This window comes from Corylus avellana, chromosome ca5, assembly GCF_901000735.1.
Source record: "Corylus avellana chromosome ca5, CavTom2PMs-1.0".
NCBI lineage: Eukaryota > Viridiplantae > Streptophyta > Magnoliopsida > Fagales > Betulaceae > Corylus > Corylus avellana.
This window is the reverse complement of record NC_081545.1, coordinates 3,218,688-3,239,043: the sequence shown is the minus strand read 5'-3', so window position 1 is coordinate 3,239,043 and position 20,356 is coordinate 3,218,688. Positions and strand designations below refer to the sequence as shown.

The following is a 20,356-nucleotide window of genomic DNA, read 5'->3' as shown; positions in this document are numbered from 1 at the left end:
GAAGGTGGAATAGTGTAGGGTTGGTGGAATAGTATAGGGTTGGTGAAATAGTAAAGGGTTGGTGGAATAGTGTAGGGTTGGTGGAATAGTATTTGATTTTCTCCTATAAATAGAGCTCTTCTCCTTCAGAATTTTCACCACTCATCTCCTCTCCCATCTCTTGCATATATTCTTCCTTCTTCCGCTTTTTACTCGGTCTTTCTTCTTTCTAAGAGTGTTTACTCAGAACAGAGAGAGAAAGGGCGAGACCAAGCGCTACAAGAAAGAAAGAACACAAGAGATAGCGGACTTTAGAAATTAGTTTCAAAAGATATACTAGTGGTGTTAGTCATATTGGAGCAACTAGATACCTTCATACCACTTCTAGCTTCAGTCTAGAGGTAAGTAAATTCACTACCCCTTCTAAAATTACTTCATGTCATGCTATTTATATATTCTTGTCATGCTATTTATATATTCTTGTATCAAACTGTAAATGATTATTTTATTTACCTGTCATGGAGATATGTTGCATGCATGAAGGATTTCTAAAAGAATTATTTAGAAAGTTTATATTTCTTTAAATGCTTTTTAAGCACAACAAGTTTATATTTGGAAAAGTTTCCATTTTAAGAAAAGAAAGTTGAGAAATGATGATGATTATAAGAAAGAAAAAAGATGATAAACCCTCCTACATGTTGCCCTAAGATGCATCAAAAGAAGTACAAAGAAAAGTACAAGAGATGAGATAAATGTTTATGAAATGAGGGCACATGTATGGAGGAGAGTATTTTGGCCCCAAGATAAGATAAGATGAGAGTTCGGTACCGATACTCGGATGGAGGCGAAACCACTGAAGGAGGCTATGCCAGAAGGTGGTATTCCATCAACTAGACCGTTGAGTGCACCAAGAAAGAGTTAATTGACGGTCGAGCATGGCTGAGGCCTCAGTTCAGTGCCATGGTCACAAGGACCCGCAACCCTCGTGCACAGGGGTAATAGTGTACATGGGCCTTATTATGAGAAAATGATACTATATTTTCAACGATGATATGCTATGATGATTTACAAGATTATTTATAATGATGCATTATGATGATGATTTATAAAGATGATTTACAACGATGATCTATTACTAGATGTAATAGTATGTATATGTTACGGGAGATGCAACCGTACATACAGATATTATTATGGCTAGAATTATATTTATTTACGAAAATGATTTTCAAAACTGAGAACAAGGAGTAAAACTATTTATGGTTGTGGATTTTACTTGCTGGGCCCCCTTTGGGCTCATTCAGTTTTATTTCTTGTTTTCAGGTAGAAATGATGCTGGAATAGGAGGCCGGAATGGGGATGGGAATAATTATTAATTTTCAAAGTCTTTTCATATCAGTGATTGTAATAATATGATATTCCGCAACTAAAGTTTAATGTTTTCTAATTTCGCTTGTAATAAAATCTCTTGAATAATGTTTTATACATTTTTGTATCCTTTAAAATCAAGTACTCTGATAGACCTTATAGATCTTTGCAAGAACTTTTGTTGTAAAAGAAGAAAAGTGGCAAACTCAGCCTTAACGGGCTGGGGATGTTACAATTTTGGTATCAAAGCAAAGGTTATAAGGTTCTGGCAGACTTTTCAAAAAAATAAAAAAAAAAAAATTTGGGGGGTTAATGAGAAGCCACATTCCGGCCAAGTAGAGTGTGCATTGTTGTGTGGTCTCTAATAAATGATGCATGAGCATTTTTCTAATGGTTAATTTTTGTTAAAAAAAAAAAAAAAAAATCATCCTAGTGTGATTAATTTGGAGGATTTTATTATTGTGATCATGTTAATGACGGAGATGAATTTTTATTTTATAGATAGGTTGTGATCTATAGTATCTGCCTATTTGGATTTGCGGCAGTTTTCTAGAGTATCGATTGATAATGGTATATTTTAAGGTGTCTCGAGGATTTAGAAAAGATTATTGATCATGATTTAAAAATCGTATGATGATTTTATAGATTTAGGTTGCGAGATGATTTGTGAAATTAACTTGGTGACAAAATGGTTTTATGGATTTAGGTTGTGAGACAAATTGTGTAAGTGATTTGGTAATGAATGGTCTTATGGATGTCGGTTGTGAAATGATTCTTGAACTGAATTAATGATATAAGAGTTTATATGAGTTTTTGGTAATGGCTAAGGTTTGGTTGATGACAATAATGATACTATGATTGATGTTATAATATATGGATTGATGAATAAGGATTACGTAGTGGCATGAAGTGAATGCCTAAGTATTGCAGGGATAAATGCAAATGAGGTATACCCTAGAATCTATAAGATATTTTGATATATAAAGTTGTGGTTTAAGGATTTTGATATTTTCAAATGATTGTGATGACTTTAAGGTACAATTCATGAAATCTTTGAGGTGATTCTTAGAATTTGAGGTGCTAGGTTTTCTGTAATTGAGGTAAATTATATTGAAGTGATGCTTAAAGTTTTGAGGATGAATTGATGCTCCTAGGTTGTGGATAATATTTAAATTTTGAGGCATTAGTGGATATGAAATTATGAGAAATTTTAGTTACATGCCAAAGCTTTTGATATAATTTTCTTTTACTAAGTAAAGATAATGGATTATTATTCTTGAGGTAAATTGAAGCATAAAGGTAAGAGTTGAAAGACAATATAATACAGTGATATAATATAGTGACATGATCTAAATTTCTCTTATAAGATATATGTTCAATGATATTAAAGTATTTTAGAGGTTGATAACATGTGATGGTGCATACTTAGATGTTTTATTGAGTGATTAACTTGTTAAACAGATTGTTTGTTTAAAGGAAGTTATTACAATGACAGAATGATTTCATAATGAATATTGAATGAGCACTGAATGATTACGAAAAGAAATGTTTGGAGAACAAGCTCCTTATAATATTACATACCAGTGTCCATAAAAAAAAAAAAAAAGAAAAAAGAAGAAGGGAATTTGTTGCATAAAGAGATACGTGGTAATGATGAGCAGATGATTCCTCAGAGCTGCTCCAGGAAAATTATTTCTGCATAGAGAAAACCTAGTATGAGCAGAATCGTATATATTTATATAATTGAATTATCAAAGAGAATATTTATTTCTAATGAGGTACCTGACTAGAGCGTGTGCGGAGAGACTTGCAACACCCCTGAACATCGACCCGGAGTTTTTCGTGCTGTCGCTGGAGACGTTCGGTATTCTTCTCCATTTCTAGCATCTTTGGTCCCAAGTATTCTGCGTAAGATAACATCATCTTTTTCAGCTGAGTATTCTCCTGCTTCAAATCCACGTGTTTTCGTTTGTAGTATTTGAGCAGTCGCTGTAAGACCCCGATTTGGTTTCTTGAGACTTTCAGCTCAACATTTCTGGCACTCAAACGTTGTGCCATGTCAGAAACTGAAGCAGCACCTTGGATACTGAATGCCAATGAGTTATTAATAGCATCAGTATCCGACCTATCAGCTAAGAACGTTTGATCCCGTGGAATTACGAAACCTTTGGCCACTGCTACAGCAGTAGAATCATGGAGCATGACAGAATCGTGAATAGTGATAGGACGATTGTCAAAGACAAAAGTTGGCTGCCATACGTTAGGATATGCAGCAGGTTCATTAGGGTGTGAAATAGGTACGACGGGATGTATAGCAGGCACTTCAGGGAGAACTACAGGCACATCCGGTTGCACGTCAGGCATAACAATGGGTTGTGCTGCAGGAGCAATATTCAAATCGAGGTTGTTAACGGATGATGATGATGCTCCCATATTTAGGAGAGTAAGGAAAAATAGTTGAGAATACGAAGAAATTGGGAGAGATGAAGTACTGAGAAGAGACTAAGCGTTAGGAACTGAAGAGATTTTTTTGAAGTTTCTGGAAGTAGCCGACGAGTGGCTTTAAAGGAATTTTTCACTTCAGGTGAAATAAACAGTAAACAACAAAGCGTTAGGCGACCTCGGGCCACGATGGAAATTTTGTCAAAAGATCCCGTGGAAGTAGGATCTTGTCTCCTGTCATAAATTCGACTGAGCTCATTTTTCAAACCCACTGTTCAATCAACGACTTCAAATACCATGCGTGGGCAACTGAATGAATTGTCATGCCAACGCGCACCACGCGCTCGTTCATTATCCAGAAACCCTTCCTATAAATTCACACCTCTTTCTCCATTGCAACACATGCCTTCTGATCATACCCCTTCGCCTGAAATCTTCTGTTAATAGCCTTCCATGCAATGAAAGCTCGACTTTTCCTCCTAGTTGAGCGTATCCTCAAGAGAAAAATGCAGCCTCACGATTTGATTCACAAACCCAACTCCTTATACTCTCAGTAGTAAACCATTGAAGCAAGATTATCGTTGATCATGTCCTGATGAAGCAAGATTATCCTTGATCATGCTTCTCAGGCTAACTATCTCTCTTTCCTTCTCAGTCTTCGTAAATGACAGAAGAGAGAGAGCATCCGATGTGGGTATTTTGAAAGTCTCACATACATGCCATGTCCTGAAATACTTTTCAAATCTTCATTTCTAGAAAGCAACAGGACTATCTTTCTCTCTTTCTCTTCTTGACCTTGCAAGATCCAAGGGAGAGAAATTATAGCATGTGTACTTTGGAACTTCCAGCCTGGAAACTTACCCATATCCTACTTTGCTTGCTTATCAATTTCATCTCTAGAACGCAGCAAGCACAATGTGTATTAGTCAAGAATGGATGAGAATCTTACATTTGATGTAATCGTGTATTTCGTTTGAGTTGAAATCATAATTACGAGTTTCTATTGTTGAGTTATGATTTATCAAGTAAAGATGTAGTACTGAAAGATTTTCGCTGATATTGTAGCATCAACACAAAAGTTGGGATGAGAAAATAGAAACGGTTGTGTATTTAGAATGAATCGAATTATGATGTCACTTCTGAGGTATATTCATGTAATGATGTTTGAATGTTGGTGCTATTTACTTTTACAGGTTTATGATGGTGAGAAGTTAATAATTATTAGAGCATCATATTAAAATTTCGTATGCATGATTGAGAATACTGAGATACTAAAGAGAATATAGGCGGGGATGATTTTTACACCTTTTTGATAAGATTGATTAAATTAGATCGAGAAGAATTATTGCAGGCTTGAAATGAGGACTATGATGATTGGAGGTATGAACTATTGATCACATGATTTATTAATTTGATGTTTAAACCTTGATTGTAGACTGTTGATGAATAACTCGATTGTTGTTATTGAGGTTGGAAAGAAACAATGGAAAAGATTTTGAGGTAAGATTTTAGTGTGAATTGATGAATGATTGCAGAAATTGAGACTTTAGACTGTGAATAAGATTTACTCATAGAAGAAGGAGATGGAATTTCAATATGATAAAAGAGAGTAAGCTTTGATGAAGGATTGAAAGGAATATTATCTGAATCCCTCAACTTGAAGATTGGACGATAATATTATAGGTTTTAATTTCGAGGACGAAATTCTAATAAGGAGGGAAGATTGTAGTGTCCCAGAATTTTCAAAGCTATTTAAATAGATTATTTTGATAATGATGTTATTTTAATATCCATTGTAGCTAAGGGTTTTAATTCTTGGGAAATTTATGAGAGTGGTAATTAGAGAATGGTAATTGGTGAAATAATAGGATAGTAAATGGTAGGTATAAGGATGGTAGAATAAGAAGGTAGAATAGTATAGGTAGAATAGTATAGGGTTGGTAGAATAGTATAGGGTTGGTGAAATAGTATGGGGTTGGTGAAATAGTATAGGGTTGGTGAAATAGTAAAATGAGGGTATAATTGTAAATTGAAGATAGAATGAGGGTATAATTGTAAATTGAAGGTAGAATAGTATAGGGTTGGTGAAATAGTATAGGGTTGGTGAAATAGTAAAATGAGGGTATAATTGTAAATTGAAGATAGAATGAGGGTATAATTGTAAATTGAAGGTAGAATAGTATAGGGTTGGTGAAATAGTAAAATGAGGGTATAATTGTAAATTGACGGTAGAATATTGTTTGATTTTCTCCTATAAATAGAGCTCTTCTCCTTCAGAATTTTCACCACTCATCTCCTCTCCCATCTCTTGCATATATTCTTCCTTCTTCCGCTTTTTACTCGGTCTTTCTTCTTCCTAAGAGTGTTTACTCAGAACAGAGAGAGAAAGGGCGAGACCAAGCGCTACAAGAAAGAAAGAACACAAGAGATAGCGGACTTTAGAAATTAGTTTCAAAAGATATACTAGTGGTGTTAGTCATATTGGAGCAACTGGATTCCTTCATACCACTTTTAGCTTCAGTCTAGAGGTAAGTAAATTCACTACCCCTTCTAAAATTTATTCATGTCATGCTATTTATATATTCTTGTATCAAATTGTAAATGATTATTTTATTTACGTATTATGAAGTTATGTTGCATGCATGAAGGATTTCTAAAAGAATTATTTAGAAAGTTTATATTTCTTTAAAGGCTTTTTAAGCACAACAAGTTTATATTTTGAAAAGTTTCCATTTTAAGAAAAGAAAGTTGAGAAATGATGATGATTATAAGAAAGAAAAATGATGATAAACCCTCCTACATGTTGCCCTAAGATGCATCAAAAGAAGTACAAAGAAAAGTACAAGAGATGAGATAAATGTTTATGAAATGAGGGCACATGTATGGAGGAGAGTATTTTTGGCCTCAAGATAAGATAAGATGAGAGTTCGGTACCGATACTCGGATGGAGGCGAAACCACTGAAGGAGGCTATGCCAGAAGGTGGTATTCCATCAACTAGACCGTGGAGTGCACCAAGAAAGAGTTAATTGGCGGTCGGGCATGGCTGTGGCCACAGTTCAGTGCCATGGTCACAAGGACCCGCAACCCTCGTGCACAGGGGTAATAGTGTACATGGGCCCTATTATGAGAAAATGATACTATATTTTCAACGATGATATGCTATGATAATTTACAAAGATTATTTATAATGATGCATTATGATGATGATTTATAAAGATGATTTACAACGATGATCTATTACTAGAGGTAATAGTATGTATATGTTAAGGGAGATGCAACCGTACATACAGATATTATTATGGCTAGAATTATATTTATTTGCGAAAATGATTTTCAAAACTGAGAACAAGGAGTAAAACCATTTATGGTTGTGGATTTTACTTGCTGGGCCCCCTTTGGGCTCATTCAGTTTTATTTCTTGTTTTCAGGTAGAAAGGATGCTGGAATAGGAGGCCGGAATGGGGTGGGAATAATTATTAATTTTCAAAGTCTTTTCATATAAGTTATTGTAATGATATGATATTCCGCAACTAAAGTTTAATGTTTTCTAATTTCGCTTGTAATAAAATCTCTTGAATAATGTTTTATACATTTTTCGTATCTTTTAAAATCAAGTACTCTGATAGACCTTATAGATCTTTGCAAGAATTTTTGTTGAAAAAGAAGAAAAGTGGCAAACTCAGCCTTAACGGGCTGGGGGTGTTACATGGCTGAACAAGAAAACCCGAGAGCCTCGTTTGCAAGCCATTTGGACGCGCCGTGCCAGAGAACTAGAGTTAGCGTGTTTAACCTAGTTCCATCCGGACGAGCTTACTTCTCGTCCGGACGCCTAGTGTATTTTATGACTATTGTCACAAAGTTTGTGTCGATTAGACTAGGGGTCTTTTAGTCTATATGTATATATCTGGATCTCTACAGTTATGTATACTTACGTATGAATTCTGCGTCTAGAGTTCGATATTTTAGTGCTAAGAGAGTCTTTGATATAGAGCGTTAATTCTCTCTCTTAGAGTGATCGTTTGATCGTCCTCATTGATAAAGCAATTGAAGTTAACCAGAGTTTCAATAAAGGGAGATCACGTAGAAGGAACAGTCTAGACGTTCTAGGAGAACTACTACGGTATCAGACAAGTGGGTCGCTTGTCTAGTACATTGGAGTGTCAAGTTGTGTAAGTCTTCGACATTGTATAACTTCTCGTTATTTTACTGATTTAGTGATTTCTTGGGTTTGGTTGTCCCAGAAAGGTTTTACATTTTAAAGAGTTTTCTAAATGATTTTCTCTTCGTAACCAAAATATCTGTGTCTCTTTGATTTATTGTTGTACTTATATATTTTGGTGAATGATTAATTGTGGTTGCTTATTATTTTAATTCTGCATATTATATTGCATACACTTATTCAACCCCCTTCTAGGTGTTGTTTGGAGTCATATTAGGTTTTTAAATGGAGAATCACTCGCATAAGCCTGATTAGTATTAGCCGCCTTGGGAATCAACTGATGTCCTGGTGGAGCTGGGTCAGGCTATAGCTCAATTGATCTTGAGGAAGCGCTTGTAGGCAATCCTCAGCGGGTAGGTGCTACCATAGTAACGCAGCCGCTCCCTCCAACCCTTTTGCTTAGAAAAAAAAAATTAGGACAAGTCATTAATTATTTGTTTTATTTTTTTGATGCGGTCAACGAATTAACTTTAATTTCACGTTTTTCACCCCTTCAAAGCAGTCTTCTTCAGTGCAGTAGTGCAGTTCCACGATAATTATTACCATATCAGTATCAGAAAAGCTTTCACGCCTTCAAAGCTATGGGACCGATGATGGCAGAAAACATGTGGATGTCAAGTATGTGAGACCCAGAACAAATTAATGCCCAACACTATTGCAACAGCAGAAACACTTAGCCCTGCAGTTTCAACACCTTAGAGAAGATATACCATTGTCTTCCTATCTTCCATGGCCAACCTGAACTCTCTCCCTTTATATGAAATAATCCAGCGTAAAAATGGTGTAAAAAGAGTCGTTGAAATCATAATCTTGTTCCTTCTCCTTTCTCTCCTTATTTATCGTCTTCTCTTCCTCAACGACCATGGCCTCACTTGGCTCCTTGCCTTACTATGCGAGTCATGGTTTACCTTCAATTGGGTTCTCATCATCAACATCAAATGGAATCCTGTGGAATACAAAACGTACCCGGACAACCTCGTACAACGGTAATAAATCGATCACGTTTGGCTTTACTTACCACTCTGCTGTGATATATGTGTTTGCTTTATCCATAATATCATTATTTTTGTAGTAGTGGTCATTATTCATGAGAAACAAGAATTAGAGCTACATCTATGTTGAATTATATTAAAATATGAGATATTTAAATTAAGGTTTGGTAAACCAAAAAAAAAAAAAAAAGGTATGGTACGTAAACAAGGAAAAGCAGACGAAATAAAGTAGGAGATTGATGACGGTCATGGACCTAGAAAACTAAATCATAGCTAATATGAAAATTATTTTAACAAGATTAATTGATGTTGCCCATAAAACTTTGAATATGTTAGGTAATAAACTTAATTTTTGTTTCTCTTCCATTTTTATTCTCTTTCTCTTAGGCTTTATTTGTTTCGATGTAAAATAATTTCTAGAATATGCTTTCTGTATTTTCGGGTGTTTGGTGCAAAGGAAAATAATAGTCATCGGAACATATTTTCGGTTTGACCGAAAAACCACTTTAATTTTTGGAAAATAGTTTTAATTTTTGAAAACCGTAAACTATTTTTCAAGTTTGAGTATGTCATTTTCAAATCGATAGACTCAATTAAGATGTCGCTAGGACCCTGCTAGGATTCGACCGGGACACTACTAGAAAATAGTCGAGACATTGTTAGGACATTTTTCAAGTTTAAGCATGATTTTCTTAAAAATCATTTTTTAAGAAAATATTTTGCGATAAAAATATTTTTCGATGGAGAACATTTTACGTCAAAGTTATTTATGATTTAATTCTTGCCAGGGCAATTGAGCTTCCGTCGGTGGACATGTTTGTGACAACTGCAGACCCTGTGCTAGAACCTCCTATCATCACCATAAACACCGTACTCTCTTTATTGGCAATTGATTACCCAGCTCACAAGCTAGCCTGCTATGTTTCCGATGATGGCTGTTCTCCCTTGACCTACTACTCTCTTTCCGAAGCCTTAAAGTTTGCCAAGCTTTGGGTTCCATTCTGTAAGAAGTACAATATTCAAGTCAGAGCTCCATTTAGATACTTTTCCAATGATTCCCTAACGTCCAGTACTAATAGCTCTAATTGGGAGTTCCATCAAGAATGGAGAAGGATGAAAGTGAGTTGTATATCATGGGGACATTTTATGACTATATTTTGATGAACTATGATGAGAAATGGCTGCCACTTATGCACAAACTTGTTTGTCTACATTTCTTGCAGGATGAGTATGAGCTGCTTTGCCATAAAATTGAGGATGCCGCCCAAAAGTCGAGGCCATGTGATTTTACTGGGGAATTTGCAGAATTCTCAAATGTAGAACGCAAAAACCATCCAAGTATTATTAAGGTAAACTCCAAGTTGATTAGCTGGGACTTGCACAAGTTTTGCAAAGTAATCCCAGGACCTGACCAGGATCACTATGGGAATTTGATTTTGTACATTTATTTGAAACCTTTGGAAAACGAGGAAGGTCTTCCAGATGGGTTATAATCAATTTCCAAAAGTTTATCTCATTTAGATAATCTTATTTTAGGTTATGTGGGAGAACAAGGAAGGTCTTGTAGATGGGGTGCCACATTTGGTCTATATATCTAGGGAGAAGCAGCATAAGCATCCTCATAATTCCAAAGCCGGTGCCATGAATGTCCTGGTAAGAAGTTTTATCCACATAATTCCAAAGTTGGTGCCATGAATGTCCTGGTAAGAAGTTTTTTATGCCCATAAGTTTGGGTAGAGATGAAATGAAGGTAATCTCTACTATTTTTTTTTTTTTTTTTTTTCATTAGAGGCAATTTCCACCGTTTATATTTTTAAAAAGAGTCAAGCCAAACTTATTTATCCCAAAGGATTTAATAAGATCAAATGTCTTTTAGTTGTTTACAAAATTATATATCCTTTCTTATCAGTGATATAACTAATTAACATCCCTTTTAATTTGTATCATATATAGACGAGAATCTCTGGATTGATGACAAATGCTCCCTATATGCTGAACGTAGACTGCGATATGTTTGTCAACAACTCAAATGTTGTTGTTCATGCAATGTGCCTACTATTAGATTCCAACAGTGAAAAGGAATTCGCGTTTGCTCAGTTCCCACAAGTGTTCTATGATGGATTAAAGGATGACCCCTATGGCAATCAGTACGTGGTCTTGCATGAAGTAAGTCAAATTTAAGTCTTTACTTGCAAATAAGTCTTCTCTTTAACCTTTTTTTTTTCATTGCAAAATTTATAAACAACATAAGTTTCATTATATATATACATGTGTAACTAAAGAAAAAGTGACGAATGTCACTCACTAAATATTGGACAATTACTATTAGAATGTTTTCAAAATTAATATAACTACAAAAGCATATTTTCACACAATTAGACCGGACGATAGGTCACCTGCAAGACAAGATAGGAACAAATAGAGTGGAGCTAACCTCAGGGCCGGCGAGAGAGCCTTTGATGCGTAAGTCAATAGAATATTCATAGAGAGAAAATTGAATAAAGAGTTTTTTTTAGCCTGAAATACAAGATAGGAACAAATAGAGTGGAGCCAAGCTCAGGGCTGGCGAGAGAGCCTTTGATGCGTAAGTCAATAGAGTATTTATAGAGAGAATTGAATAAAGAGGTTTTTTTAGGGAGAAAGAAGTTCTTTATCTTATTTAAAGATAATGACCTTCTTTTGTATTAGCTAGATTCCTTGTTTTATTGTTATGTGGTAGGCTTGTGGTTGTGCAATAGTTGTTTTACTATCATACTCCTGGCTAGGCTTTTTAGCATCTCTAGTAAGTAGACCTTTATGTTAATGCCGAAGGCTTTGTGCCTTAGGTTTTTTTATGGTATCACTGGTTACCCCCGATTCTTGACGTGGACTTGTCTAATTGGTTCATCATTGGGATTTTTTTTTAAGTTACAACTGGGGTCATTCTTTTGAGATCAATAAAGTTCTTTAAGTGTTATTTCTGATTTGCTTTCCCTTTCTAAGTTAATCTATAGTACTGGATATAGGATAACTAAGGCATTTAGGATAACATTACACTTTTGTTTTGCTGAGGTCTGTGCCCTATAAATCCCAAAATTCCTCTTTCTCTTGCTAGCCAGTTCAGAAACTGTGCAGCATATGTGTTGATACGTGCAATCCAAGTGTTCTAACTATCATCCTACCCTTCTATATGCAAGTAAAACAACCATATTCACTCCTTAGGGCATAATCTATCATGTTGTGCATGTTTGAACATTCAAATCAAAAAAGGTTTTAAAAGAAAAGAAAGAGAGTTAAATACTTACAAAGTGTGAGTGAAAGAAAGAGCAAATCTAGTGAGATATTACTGGAAGGAACAGGTAGCCGATTGAGAAAGATTTGGAAGGAGAGACATTGAGAGGGCTATAGTTTGTCGTGTGAATGAAATAGTGAAAGAGGAGTGGATTTTCTTTAAAGAGGGCTAAATGGACGGTTTAATAGTTATCTTTTTTTATTTCAATTTTTTATTTATTTATTTTTTGAAATGAATCATGATATTTTTATTGATAATCATTGACAATTATCTTAATCAGCAAGTACAATACTCTGAATAAAATCAAGACTTTCTTCCAATCACACTTGGTTGACGTACTGATGGAGAGCTGCTATCGCTAACCTATGAGCGGCTTCTTTAGCCTCTCTATGAATGTGACAGACAACACATGATTGAGACTATTTTTAACCATGTAAGTCGCTAAAGACCCAATACTTTTTTCTGAATTTTCTTTTCCAAATGATCAAGACCCAAGTTTCATTTAAGAAAAAAAAAAAACTAATCTAAACCTAGTTATTCTTTGAACGGATCACATCATTTGAAAAAAAGAATTTGGAAAAAAGTATTGGAAAATGCTAAAGTCTCTTTTGATGTTCTATGGGTGTTCTCCCTTCTCAGGTTGCTTACTGCTTAGCATTTCTCACTCATTTAATAGGCCCCTTAAATCACTCTGAATAATATCTTCTACCATAAAATCCTCAACATACGTAATGCCCAGAATCTCTCCTATATCTCCATTTTTTTCTGTTTCAGCAACCCGATCATTCCCGGGAGAGACACATCCCGGAAATAATGGTGCATTAATGGTTGGGCCGTTACCGTAAAGATTTGCAGAGGAATCTCCACCTTCCGGAATTGTGGCTGCTGCGCTTAAGCCGGAGCCGTTACTTCCATGTATTCCGGTGCTGAGACCTATCCCCTCCAGCGCCGCCGGCGTATTGGGGCTGATTTTCATCATCGGCGCTGCCTTGGCGGTGGAGGTCTTCCCACCGTAAAATCCCCCCACTGAACGGTTTGCATATTCTGCACGTAACCATGTTCCGTACGGCTTGTCTCTCACCCCGTCATCCAATTCCGCCGTGCAGCCCCCGTCTCCGTGACAGATTCTGCCACATTCAAAGCAGAATTTAGGAAGTTTCTCATATTTGAAAGAGACCCAGGTAGACTTCCCCCTGAATTTTAGAGCTCTGCCTCGTTCCAATGGTTTTTGTAGATCAATCGACACTTTGATATGAAGGTATTTACCCCAACCTATTCCGTCGCCGTTCGCTTCCACCGCCTCCACCTCCCCCAACGACGCTCCAATATTGAACCCCACCTCGTTGTTCATACACACCAATGGCATGTTGTGGATCTGGATCCAAAACTCATTTGGGTAGGCAGAGTCATTTCATCAAACACTTACAACTAGATGTTTATAAAAAAGCCAAGGTCGTCCGGCCAGTACCTGTTGCTTGTCTCTCCCATCAGAAAATTCAATCAGCCAGAGATTCTCTTGTAACTCCTTGAAGGATGCTCCTCCCTTGACCCTCCACAGGGTTGTCATCAGAGATCGAAAAGCCTCCCTGTTAATGGACTTCTCTGCAACTATACGCCCTACTAAACATCGTTCCCCTATTTTCACCAAATTCTCAACATCCTCCTCCTTCACTGTGATCCCCTCTTGTTCCCCTTCTATAAGGGAAAACCGTGCCCACTGTTCCTCCAACTCTTCTGCCATTCAATACTCCGGGGCTTGGAGACACAACATTCAGTGCTCCAGCAAAACCTAGGAGACGAAGGACCAATCTTTTTATGCATCAAGGGTATTTTGATCCATTCAACTAAGATAACCCAGTCATACTAATGGGCCTGCACAACTGGGTTAGGCTTGAGAATTACTAAAGCAAAAAATTGGGGTAGTCACTTCAACTCCATATTTATATTTTGACATGTCCATACAAGAGAAGGGAGATGAGAGATTCGAACTAGTGACCTTCACTTTATGATGAGGCGTAGTTCATAGCTGATTGAGTTACCTATTAAGGACACTCCAACTCCATATTTAGAGAAATGAAAGAACATCGTTTCCCGTAGATGGTGCCAACTGCAAAACGGCAAGACAAGAAAGGAACCATCGGAGTAGTGCTAGTCTTCGAAGCTTAAGTCAATAAAGTATTCATTGAGAGAAAATTGAATAGAGAGTTTGTTTAGGGCGTGAGGCTCCTAGGCTTTTTAGCCTTTTTAGTGAATAGGCTTTTATATTAATTGAGTCGTAGACTTATTTATAGTATCATCAATAATATATAATGTCTTTGGTTTAGGAACTTTTTATAATTGAATCATTTTAAGAGCTTTGGAAGAGGAGAGTCCTACATGGGCGGGGAAATAGAATAGGAAAGACCCTAGTTCTTTTCTCTCTAACTGCCAGAGAGAAAAGCAAAACCTTCAGCCACACAGGGGAGGAGGGTTGGCCATTTGGCTGCCTCCCTCCTCCCCTCGTCCTCCTTGCTCCGGTGCTAGTTATTTACCTAATGCCCTACCCCGATGCCTCCTCTCTTCCCCTTCCTTGCCGCTCCTTTTCCCCTCTGTTTTTCTCCCTTTTTGCTCATTCCCTACCACTTTTCTTCCCCCACCTTCATTTTCTATAGTGGGCTCCTTGACCTTGTTTTGGCACTTTGTGGGTTTGGCTTGTGGGGTTTTTCTTTCAACCTCCCCTCGGATTTTGTCTGTGATCGCCGCTTCGCCGTCCGCTATTAGGGTTTTCTTTCATGTTTCCCCACCGCGTCGAGCTCCCACGCCCCTTACGTGGCTGTTTCCGGCCTGCACGGGTCCAGCTCCCTTCCGGCTACCGTCTTCCCGCTTAGTGCTCATTTTCCCTGTTTTTTCCTTGTTTTGGTGGTTCCTTCTTGTTTTTTCCCTTTTTTTTTTTTTTCCTTGTTTGTTGTTGTTTTCAAGTCCTGCTTTGCTGGTCTTCTCTGCGCATGTTCGCCGCACACCGTCCACTGCTGGGTCTTTTGATGCGTCCCCGCCACAATGAGCTTCCAACGCCCCTCTGGTTTTCCGTTCTCGGCATGTGCGTGATCGACGTGTGCTGTTTATTTTCTTGTTTTATTTCCCTGTTTTGTTGCTTCTTTAAGATGTATTTATGTTTTGGTGTGTGTTTTTTCCCTGTATTGTTTTATTTCCTTGTTTTGTTCGGCTTGTAATAAGGCTCTTTCCTCTCACTCGATCTATAGCGCCTTTGGGTTAATTAGTTTTGGTCCAAACCTTTGGGTTGTGGATGTGATCATTATCATAGCCTTCGGGTCGAGGAGGAAGAGTTTCGGCATGAAAGTCTTTTCGCTCTTAGGGTCGAGGAATAATTGTTATCCATGCATTTAGTTGAGTTTGTCTGTCACAGATCTAGTATTAAATCTAATTTTAGTTATAGGTTAACGGATTGGTCTCGAATTTTATACTAAACCTAGTAATCTTGTAACTTTATGCTATGGTTGCTTTAGAACTTTACTCTGTGATGTAAGAGCTTTATGCTCGTGGTATTATTGAATGAAATGTTATGTTTTTCTCCAAAAAAATAAAAAAAGAAGAAAGAATTGGAAATGACCAAATCACGCAAAGCTATTACTTTAAAGTAATACTTGGGCGTATGTGGAATCGTAGAGATAAATTAAGTAATCAGTATTAAATTTTTTGATCAAATGGTTATAATTAGATAATTGTTAATTGTAATAATGGTTTGATGGTTAGGATTAAGTATATGTTAATATCGAATGATCATATTTTAATGACTCTTTTTTCCCTCTCCAAAAATTTGTCGCTTCATTTAAAATTCTTGTTTATTATGCTGTGTCTTTTCATAGAAACAAAACTCTAATCTTCTTACTAAAATAGTAAATTTGACTACGTTTTGGTTTGATTTCATTTTGTGCAAAACACAATCAAACATCATAAAATTTTCTAGGCACCACTGTATTATGGAAACATATTCCCTATAAGCCTATGCAAACCAATTGATTAGAATTAGTGGTGGCAATAATGTCTTAAAAGAAAGTGACATTGTAACGTATACCCGAAGAGCATTTTCTTTCTGCTTATAGTTTATGTTCTAAAAATTACTTTATTTTGTTTTGCACATATATGTACAAAGTATACGATGCATGGAATATCTGGAATTCAAGGATCTTTATATGGGGGAACAGGATGTTTTCATAGACGAAAAATTATTTATGGCCTCTCTCCAAATCATATGGTAGACTCAATTGATGGTAAGTAAATAAACTTTGATATTTTTAATTATAAAAGTACTGATATTCTCCAAAGAGTAACACTACTTTTCACACTCATTTTATACCTATTGATAATGGTGTGTTTTAAGTTACTTAGCATGTCAACCACTTCAAATACGCTATATTAGAAAATGTAAAATTGGTATGAAATGTAACATTACTCTTCTTAAAAATTCACTACCTCAACTAATTTTTAGTGGCAACAATTGAAATTTTTTATTTAAAAGACAACACTTCATTAATGGGATTTTTCCTTTATATATGACTAGTATTTTTCTTTCTTCCTATTACAGGAAAATTGGCTGATGAAGATACACTTCGAGAATTTGGGAGTTCAAAGGAGCTGATTAAATCAGTTGTTCTAGCTTTGAAAGGGAACACAAATCCATCTAATTGTCTTTGCCCCTCTATTCAGGCAGCATACCAAGTTGCTAGCTGCGAGTATGAATATGGTACAAGCTGGGGCACAAAGGTGAGTAACCAAAAATAAGCAAATTACATATTGAAGGCTAATTTAACTAATCATTTAAAATCTAGCTATAAAAAAACTAATTATTTAAAAGTTATTCAAAATTCAGAGTATAGGGTATTAATAATTAAGTTTTATGAATTTTTTGTTTTTTTTGTTTTTTAAATTGGGAGAGCATAATTAATATCCTAAAGTTTTTTTATTCATGAACAATTATCTCTTATCTTGGGATTTAGTTTCTAACAATAACCTCGTTATTTTACTTCATGGGAAACATATATACTTTCATGTTTATATACCCAAGGATAGTCCATTAGAAAGATAAAAGAGTATATCCCCTTTCTGTTAAACTTGTTTTGCTTTCTGCATGTTTACCGTATACAATGAAATTATTTTATTCTTCCAATAGCTTTTATTTCATGATATTAAATTACCAATTATTCAAAAAACTTAAGTTTATAGGAAGAGGTAAATTTAATCACTTAACCATTACTTTAACACTCTCCCTTACGTCCCCAATGGATAGCTCAATCGGCTGTGAACCTCGCCTCATGAAGTGGATGTCACTAATTCGAATCCCTTCTCATCCTTCCCTTGTGTAGACATGTCAAAAAAAAAAAAAAAAAAAACACTCTCCCTCACGTGTGGGCTTAAACTCCATTTTAATAGGTGAGAGGTCCAACACGTTGAATTTTTAATTTAAATGGGGGTGAATTGACGGAGTCAAAGTTCACACATGATACCATGTTAAATTTCTAATTATCTCAAAAGCTTAAACTTATAGGAAGAGGTAAATTTAATAACTTAATCGTTACTTTAACACATGATTTGATTAAATTGCAGATCCATTGACGTTTTAGTTTTTGGATGATTTTTTTTTTCCTTCCTCTAGGCATGGGTTGATGTTGGAACCAGTGGCTTATATTTTCTTAAAGAGAGATCGAGAGTAATATAGGAATACTAGTAGTTGGCCGAGTAGACAGAGCGGTATAAGGTATTATGGAGTTTTTCAAAATTCGTCCGTACAATTGGGGTTTTCTTCTATATTTGTTATATTGTAACACTGAATCATTAATAGTAAAATATAGCCACATTCTCCTGTGGACGTAGGCACATTGCTTAACCATATAAATCTGTATCTCTACTTTCTTGATTTATATTTTTTTAATTCCTTATTATTCATCATTGTTGAGCACGAAAAATATATATATTATCATATTATCATCATCACAGTTCTTATTATTAATTTTTTTTTGGCCCACACTCATCTGTATGGATATCTGATTTCAGCTTGGTTGGAGATATGGATCGACAGCAGAGGACACTAACACTGGGCTAATGATCCATACAAGGGGTTGGAGGTCCGTCTTTTGCACGCTCGACCCATTAGCCTTTTTAGGGTGTTCACCCTCGGATGGGCCTAATGTGATGACCCAACAGAAGAGGTGGGCCACCGGCCTGCTTGAAATTCTATTTAGCAAGAATTGTCCCATATTTGGCACCCTCTTTGGGAAGCTCCAACTGAGGCAAAGCTTGGTCTATTTGTGGCTCATCTTTTGTGGCCTACGCCCGGTGCCTGAGCTATGCTATGCTGCTCTTCCCGCATATTGTATCATCACCGACTCCTTCTTCTTGCCAAAGGTTAGCTGAAGCTCATGAATTACCATAAAGTATTCAAAATCTATTTCATAGATTTAATCTTTTTTAAAAGCTTTTAATGTCTGTATATATGCAGGTTCATGAACCAGCATTCTCTTTACTAGTTGCTCTCTTTGTCATTTACAACCTATACACTTTATCTGAGTACCTAAAAACTGGCCAATCAGTTCGAGCTTGGTGGAATAACCAAAGAATGTTAAGAATTACCGCCATGAATGCATGGTTCTTCGGATTTCTGAGTGCCATGCTCAAGCTCTTAAGAATATCGGAGACAGTCTTTGAAGTGACAAAAAAAGACCAATCTAGTGATGCTTCCAATGAAGATGATACCGGTAGGTTCACCTTCGACGACTCTCCAATTTTTGTGCCTGGCACAACCATTTTGCTACTTCACTTGACTGCATTGGTTGTGAGCTTGTTGAAGTTGCAACCACTAGCTCATGGCGGCGGGCGTGGGGCAGGGCTAGCAGAGGTATTGTGTAGTGTGTTGTGGTTGCTATGCTATTGGCCATTTTTGAAAGGGCTGTTTGGGAAAGGGAAGCATGGGATTCCCATGTCCACCATATGCAAGTCAGCTGCTTTGGCATTACTTCTTTTGCACTTGTGTAGAAAGACCACTATGGGTTGAGCGAGTGCTTGGACACGCAATTACTTTTTTAGGCCATGTTATCCATTTCAAACAAGATTTATTCAGGGAATTATATGTTTCTTAACTATTTTTCATTCATAAGCGACCTTGTGTAGAAAAATTTAATACAATTCACCCCCTTTCAAGTAAAATTTCTAGTCCCTTCGTGACAATGTCAATCAATCTATATATCAGTTCTTCTTCTTCTTTTTTTTTTTTTTTTTTTAAAAAAAAAGAATAATAATAATAATTGACATTGCAATGTCGGCAAAATAAAATAGTGATAGAATAAAAGTGCGAATTTTAACATTAGTCTTAAGAAAATGAAACTATGGTATTTCTTTATCCTTCATATGCAAGTGATCAGTTGCTCTTGCATTGATTACTAAGTAATAAAGAAAATGTTATATTATGAAATAGACGAGTTTAATTTTGTACTAACTACTTCTAGATTTTTTCTGGATCTTGTCGAAGTGAAGTGGTTCAAGCTCCTCCAATGCAAACATAAATTAGATGAATTATTGAAGTCGTCTTTCAGTCTATGATTGCGTGGCATGCATGTAAGTGGCTTGATGTACGATTTATCCCCAGCTGTGATCAAAACCGCTTGTTTCATTTTCCTTTCTGTTTCCCAACTCCAAACCCGACGTCACCATGCACTACTGTTAAAGTTGAAGATCGCTAAACCAAAGGAAACAAAAGCTGCACCTACCGCTCCTCATCTTTATGGAAATCCAGCCCAACCAATCCTCAACGGTCAAGTGGACCAGGGAAGAAAAGAGAGAGAGAGGGAGAAAGTGGGTAACAATAACTGTGTATTATTTTTTTATCCTTTTAAAATTATTATAAAATTAATGTGATTTTAAAAATTATTATTAAATCAAAATTTAAATATAATTTATCTAAAATTTAATGATAATTTTAAAAGTCACATCAGTTTTAGGAGAATTTTAGGAGAATAAAAAAATGGTACCTAACATTACTTTTTATTTCATTATCAAAATAAACTCCATAGTAACTTTCTTTATCTTTCTTAAT

The 20,356-nt window shown here is 36.0% G+C and overlaps 2 protein-coding genes across 2 annotated transcripts; one reads left to right on the top strand and one right to left on the bottom strand.

Annotated features, from left to right (window-relative positions):
• The first annotated feature begins 8,701 nt into the window (after positions 1-8,701).
• On the top strand, positions 8,702-19,413 carry LOC132183039 (cellulose synthase-like protein B4). Its single transcript, XM_059596431.1, has 9 exons — positions 8,702-8,996; positions 9,791-10,121; positions 10,226-10,351; positions 10,539-10,655; positions 10,956-11,168; positions 16,424-16,541; positions 16,856-17,034; positions 18,322-18,672; positions 18,767-19,413. Exons 1-9 carry the CDS (start codon positions 8,740-8,742, stop codon positions 19,316-19,318), a joined length of 2,244 nt encoding a protein of 747 aa, XP_059452414.1. The 5' UTR covers positions 8,702-8,739; the 3' UTR covers positions 19,319-19,413.
• On the bottom strand, positions 12,593-14,051 carry LOC132183040 (uncharacterized). The gene is made up of 2 exons (XM_059596432.1): positions 13,742-14,051; positions 12,593-13,648 (listed from the first exon to the last, which is right to left on the bottom strand). The coding sequence occupies exons 1-2, from the start codon at positions 14,012-14,014 to the stop codon at positions 12,935-12,937; spliced, it is 987 nt and encodes a 328-aa protein (XP_059452415.1). The 5' UTR covers positions 14,015-14,051; the 3' UTR covers positions 12,593-12,934.
• Positions 19,414-20,356: the final 943 nt, after the last annotated feature.